The sequence below is a fragment of the Penicillium oxalicum genome, chromosome III (genome assembly GCF_001723175.1).
Source record: "Penicillium oxalicum strain HP7-1 chromosome III, whole genome shotgun sequence".
Taxonomy (NCBI): domain Eukaryota; kingdom Fungi; phylum Ascomycota; class Eurotiomycetes; order Eurotiales; family Aspergillaceae; genus Penicillium; species Penicillium oxalicum.
In genome coordinates this window covers 3238099-3244842 of record NC_064652.1, presented here as the reverse complement: position 1 = coordinate 3244842, position 6744 = coordinate 3238099, and the positions used below count along the sequence as shown (strand labels likewise).

General features: G+C 46.8%; 2 protein-coding genes across 2 annotated transcripts; one reads left to right on the top strand and one right to left on the bottom strand.

Moving 5' to 3' along the window:
* Positions 1-3643: 3643 nt before the first annotated feature.
* Positions 3644-4062, top strand: POX_c04526 (uncharacterized protein; the record flags this gene model as incomplete). Its single annotated transcript, XM_050113401.1, has 2 exons — positions 3644-3847; positions 3913-4062. 2 exons carry the CDS (start codon positions 3644-3646, stop codon positions 4060-4062), a joined length of 354 nt encoding a protein of 117 aa, XP_049970957.1.
* A 1051-nt stretch (positions 4063-5113) lies between these two features.
* Positions 5114-5413, bottom strand: POX_c04525 (uncharacterized protein; the record flags this gene model as incomplete). The annotated part of the gene is made up of 1 exon (XM_050113400.1): positions 5114-5413. The coding sequence occupies one exon, from the start codon at positions 5411-5413 to the stop codon at positions 5114-5116; it is 300 nt and encodes a 99-aa protein (XP_049970956.1).
* Between the last annotated feature and the right edge of the window lie 1331 nt (positions 5414-6744).

The window sequence follows — 6744 nt, the reverse complement described above, 5'->3', positions numbered from 1 at the left end:
TTGGTATGACCAGAGAGATAAAGTGTTGAATTCTCAGCCATTGTTGTGACCGCGGATCCTCAGTTGCGATACAATCGAGAAGTCTGGGAAGATGCAAACGATGCGTTTGTCCGGTCCTTTCAAATAGAAGAATAAAACCCTCCCAAAGAATTTACTCCTAGCCCTGGCAATTTGGGGGAGGTGCGCGTGATCCCACGTCCATCTCTACGTTCTAGCTCGCTGAACACCTACTGCCAGCATAGTGAGCTGGTCTTATAACCATGAGTATTGCGCTTAGCTAACTAGGTATCCGTATCTAGCCTAATACGTGACATGAGTTCGAATTAGAAGGCGATGACGCAAAATACCGCTTACTGATTAGGGGGTAGCAATCTGTGATTTATAAATTCTAGGTCCAAGCCCGCACAACATTGCCTACGGGTTTGTGAATCAACTGGTGGGGCTGTAGGTACAGCCATGGTCGCAGATTGGTAAGCGGGGCGCATTTTAGGCCACCAAATGCTCAGATAATGTTGTTGTCAGAGCTGCTAGAAATTGAGATTTTCAATTATGAGCATTCATTGTGTGGATAAGAGTGCTCGGGAATGGCCTAAATCGTGTTACGACAATCTTTTTCTCTCGACAGAATTAAGGCAATTGGTGTCCAGTGATGGGTAGCCGAGCTGCCCTTTTGATGTGAAAGCGTCAGCAGGCTTGCCGCCAGCCATCAACAGAGCGTTTACTTTCTCGAGTATACACTTAGTAGACCGCCGGCATACGATGTCACTTGGCGTGAAAAAAAGCTCGGAGCGTGAAATGTAACGCTCCGCGCGACGATGTTTCCCGATAGAGATACCAGCCCATCAACATTTCCTGGCTTGGCAGCCGTGGCTATGAAGACGCCGACGATTGACTTTCCCCTACCCCCAAGACACTAGTCTTTACTAACGGTCTAGTCAAGGGGTCTAAACTAGTGTCGCAGCTTACTCACCTCACATAACGTTAGTCAACTAGCTTGAGTATAAAGAGACATGTAACCCCTTTCCCCGTCTACCATAGCTTAGCGCTCTCTACGTCAAACCCATCAAATGAACCTTCTTTCACAAATAGTTCTCATTGAAGACTTCATTCTCAGTTCCTTGGTAGCCTTCTTCGGGAGGATGACCAACATGTGATACGGTCCAACGATAACCACGGATGTACGAGTTTCTCTGCATGCTTTGCAAAGTCAAGGAGAGAACTAAAAAGCTATGGGCACTGCCGAGTTCATACATCAATATACCGATCATTTCTGAGATTTAAGTGAGGTCGTCAACGACACACAATTAAATTTCTACTCTTAAAGTAGAGACACGTGGTACTAAAGACGGCGAGGATGCTCTTTGGAAGATGGTCAGCCATGCCCCAGAAGTTACTTTCTTCAAACAGAGCGGTGACACATCAGTATGACTCTTAATGATAGGCCTCGATTAGCAGCTGGTATAATATGTCCTATCCCCTGCCCGTTACTATCGCAGCTCGTCCTCGTTTTCAGTCTATAAGAATATCCATATTGTATCCGAACATTCGTCAATTCTGGTAACAGGCTCTTCTCTCTGCCACTATGGTACATCCTTTGACTAGACTCTCTCCTTGACATTGTGTCCCCTCCTAAGAAGAATGAGGATGGTCGATGGGGAAAGGACTTCGGGGTATACTAAATAAGTTTCCGGTTTTGGAAAATATTTTTACTTAAACCAAAGCCTTTACCTTTGGCTGTTTTCGCTTGGATCGGTTTTGCAGTAGGCTAATACGCAGCGTAGTTCAATAATCCTTCCTGAGACCCACCCCAGTCGACAAGGGTCTCATTGGGTAACGAGGCAAGTGCCGCCCCGACTGAAAGAGAAGGGGCTTCACAATCCGTGTTCCCCGAAATTACACGCTTGAGGCCAATTCTCAAACCGAGGTATCTAAGAAATTTCTACTCGCTAGCTCCTCTCTCCCATTCCCCAAATGATATTCTATGCATGATTGAGAGGTTTTAGCAGTCGATATACCAGTGGCCGGCGGTGTGGTGGGTCGCAGTATGCTTACGTAGGCTGATAGCAGCTTGTGCGGGAGGCCGTCCCAATGTAGGCGCATCCGCTGAAGGGGCTTTCCCGCAGAGCTCACGGCAATCATGAGCTATGGGCAGAATCGCAACGCGATTCTGAGAACGGCACTAACGCCGATCATGAATGTTGCGGGACCCTGTCTTCGCCGGCGTTCGCAGCAATTTCCTGTTGGCTGGATTAGAACCCGACGTCTGCTACTATAGACGGCCTTGGAAAGATAGACAAGTGCCCGTCAATTCTTCGTCGAGTCTCGGGGCTGAGCATCCTCAAACACCTCGTTCCCGGGTGTTATCTCGAGTGTTGAAAAGTATCGTCTCTGTAATTAAGGCCAAATGACAAAAGCAGTTAAGTAAGAGGTTTATTACTGTAGGACACGGTGAGCCTGCTTTTATGATCCTGAAGGGATTGGGTGGTGACGAGAGGGTGGTGAAATGAGGCCGGTGGGGTGGCGGGATCGGCGAAGATAGCGCGATCCGTCATCAGTGGTCATACTCCCTCCCTACTCCCGATGAGTGATCAACTGGCCTCAATGCCGCCAGTTCTAAGGACCGTGCTAGAGAAATGTAACACGCATACTGCAAATAAACTCATCGCAGTCGATCAGTCCCGTACCTAACTCCAACGTTGAAAGACCTTAACCACTGAAGATTACACAGGCCAGGAAATCACTTGCCTAACTATTGATCAGCTATCTTCAACAGAGTGCAAAGTGTGCAAAGTGGTCTAGATCTCATATCGAAATTGAGCGACAACCAGCAAAGTGAGCGCTATCAGAACGATGGAATGTGCAGCGTGCCTCATACAGAGTTGCGTATGAAAGTGCAATGGGTAATCACGTCCGCAACAAGGGACCGCCGTCTGTCGAAGCGGAATAAACTGGTGCAAATAGAGCCTGAATTTGGATGATCAATTCTTGATTGTGGTTTTGAAGGGTAGAAAGAGTCACTGTGTTTCGTATTAGGTTGAAATACACGTGTTCAATAAATACCAAGATACCACATTTGATACAGAATGCTGTGGCTGTGTCAAGTTGTGGCTATGTGGGGTAGGTATCGGTATTCAGTGGTGTGAAATACATCGGCATGACAAATCTGAGAGAAATTTACAATACGAAATGACTTGCAATACTGCCACTTCCCAAACCGGCCTTTAACCATGGCTTAGAGCAACCCTAGTTTAGATTAGTCGAACGTTGAACGAGATAAGTACGCTCAGGATCAGCAGATAAGCATGATATCTCCATTGCTGTTGAAAAATATGAGCGAGCAGCTTCACCACAATGGTATCTAAAACGAGGCAAGACTAAGCTTGAGGCAGCAATATGTGACAGGTGGACTCCACCTCAATTTTTGGCTCGCTGACTACTTACAATGAAAAGAAAGCGAAATTCGACTAACAGCTCCCAATACATTTCATTGTTATATGATTTGCGCGGTCAATAATAACATAAAGCTATGCCGTGGCTTCCTTTGGAACAAAATTCTAAGAAACGTCGGGCCACACTATAATACAGAGCTGAACTTCTTGGTTGCGGCCCCTCTAACTTTGAGCCATTTACGAATCTAAAAAAAATGAAAGAGGGACTGCGAACAAGTCAGGGAAGAAGAGACTACCAAAAGATGCTGAGAAGAAGGGAAACACTTTTCAAAAAAGCCACCGAATATGACGTCCAGTGCGATGCAGACATTCAACTAGTTGTGCGGATGAGGAAGACAGGTCAGATTGTGATTCTGACTACCAATTCAAAAGGATGGCCGCTATCTGCAGAGCAGCTGGTGAGTTTCCTTTTGCCGGCTTTGCCTCCCTGTGCCCCTTGGAATTTATAGCTTACCAAGAATAGGAGTCAAATCACCCACAGCCAATTTGGAAAACGACGGGCGAATTTGCCGGCCAAAAGGGATCCTGGGACGGCGCAAATACTAACACTTCGGACGGCTCTGAAATAATTGGGCGAACACCAACGGGTCAAAACTACCCGCGTCAAAGCTGAAGTGCTACCGGAATACCGCGATATAGAATGTGTCGAGGATTGTGGGCGTAGGGAAAAACGACTGGACCAAGTTTGACTTACCATTTGTCGTGGTTGCTTTGTAGGATTTACGACATCCGGAAAGCTCCGAGGGCTCAACTCCTTGATCTACAGATATATAAGCAAGGACAATTCAACAAGTCCTCGCTAGTGTGAGGGTCTCTTGTTCAATCATCTCTATTACCTCAATTCAGAATGGTTCTCTTTGCTTCTTTAGACCCATTAAATGCGTAAAAGGCCATACTGTAGTTTTACAACTTCACAGAATGTCGTGCCGAGGTTTCGGCGGTCTTCAATACCGCTGAGGCTTCCTTGATAGATATCAAATGACTGAGAGCCGCTGTTGCTCTCCCTCCTCCCTGAGACACGCTAGCTTTATATGGTAAAGTTGACGTTTGAGAAGTGTGGTCACTGTGGAGGGCACGCTTCCCCTCAAGGCTATCGTAGGCTTCTAAGACGTCTGCAACATTACTCAATTACTGGCTTATGCCGTTCCTTACGCATTCTAACACGCTATACTATGTTGTTCGAATATGTGGTTAAGGTATTTCTTCGTGTTAATGTCTGTCTGAATATATAGTTAGGATGTTATGGATGAGAAGAATACTCCCAATAGGCAGGTGGGGAATAGGACAATAAGGGGGGGAAAGGACGGTCGATACTCTGTAGGCAACCACAGCAAGTTAAGCCAATTACTAGTTGTCCGGGTAGTGCTATCACTTAAGCCGTACCCATATATTCCGAGAGGGGTCTCGCGATGGGTTCTGGATACAACAGAACCAATTGATCCTAGATATACTGGCGTTTTCATGAAGATGGTTGAGCGTGATTTTACTGTAACGCGCCCTTATGGCTAGTCGACGTAAACGTCAAAATACGGAGCTTGTAGGTGCAAGGCTAAGATTCTGTAATCAAGAAGGTCTCTTGTCCGTCATCGCTGCTTGGGCGTTTCTATAAAATCCCTCATGCCAGTCGATATGCTTTTGAATAGCGCTCCTCACTAAACCTATTTCTATCCAGCACACTTGCTGCGGCCACCGATGAGGTTGGTGTCCACGCTTTTGTGCCCGAGAAACCTCTTGATAATTTCATCGCACTGCGAGCGTGAAGCCTCCCACAGTGGCGTGTTGCCATCTCTGTAAGTAGGATTGACGTTGATACGAGGATGGTCAAGAAGTAGATCAAGCAGTTCCCGCGATTTCAGCCGGACGGCAAGGTGAAGCGCCGTGTCGCCATTCCGATTCTGTCTCCCGAGATTAAGGCTTTCCTCTCTGAGAACTTGCTTGACGGTATCCAGAAAGCCATGAGTCATAGCTTGGTGTAGAGGTGGATCACCGCTATCCAAGATGTGTTGTCCGAAGGCTGATGGAAGAACATGGCGGGACGACAGCACCTTCACCGTTGAAACCCTGTTTGCGTGAAAGGCCCAGTCTCTTGGAGACTAGCCGCGATAGTCCTTGATATCGTGGTTGGCTCCACGCGATAATAGCAATTGTGCAATTCAAATGGCCCCAAAAAGCCGCTAAGTGCAGTACGGTCCTGCCGTGCGCATCTGTGGCATTTAGATTGAGGCCCGGCTGCTCCAACACGCTTTCCGCGATCACATGCGTCCCATATTTGACAGCATACCACAAAGCATCTTCGTACATGCGGTTCTTCAGGTGAATATTTGAATCCGGCTATTTAAGTAAGAGCTTAATCAGGTCCGCTGACGGATACTTGATTGCTCTCATCAATACGGTTTCTCTGCGGAAGAGCGCATTGATATCGGCGCCATGAACGAGCAACTCTTTAAAAAAAGTACAATCATTGTCTTTTGCTGCTAGCTGGAGGAGATTGCTGTTTCGATATTTCATGTTGAATTTGAGAATAGAGGGTCGTAGACGGAAGTAGATATCCGTGCATGATCTTGCCACGGAAAAGGTGTCACCTTCCCGCAAGTAGGATATGGCCTGCCAAAGAATCCATTCGGCAAGCCTTGTAACATTATCTATAGCAGTCTACTTTATTGATGGACAGAGCTCGCGGGGAAAGGGCATATCACGGACCATGGTGTGATTTGGGTACGGTTGTGCAAGAAATGTGTCGGGTAGTTGGACGGACACCCGCTCGCTAGTGAGGTAGGTGATTTTATATAGCAATTGACTTCGAGTAGAGAGAGTTGAAGTGCGGTGAAGGGCGCTCAGTGTACAATATCATCTTTTCGATCAACAATTAGAGCCTCTAGGAGGGCTTACATGGATTCTAGGAGCGCACTGAGCACTCCTGGCGCTTGTCAAGTACATCTAGAGTCTATTCCTGTGTGAATTCAGGAATGTAGAGAGGGTCTCAATGCTACATTTCGCTAAATTAACAGCTGTGAAGCCATTGTGCGTTGCAAAACTGTAGAGGCTTTTAATGTATGAACTCGCGAGAGACGCTTCTCTGTCGTTGCATGAAACAAAAAACTTCGTATCCTAGAAGCACATATACATTCCCAGGAAAGCATATGGCTAGTTCCCAGGTTCTTATCGGCTCCTAGGAAGGCAAACTATATTCCTGGAACAGGCAATCCACACTCCTGTGAGCCTGTTCATCGATTCTGGGAGCTTTCGAAGGCACTCACCACCGAATCACGAGTTTCTTACGACGCACCAATCAACC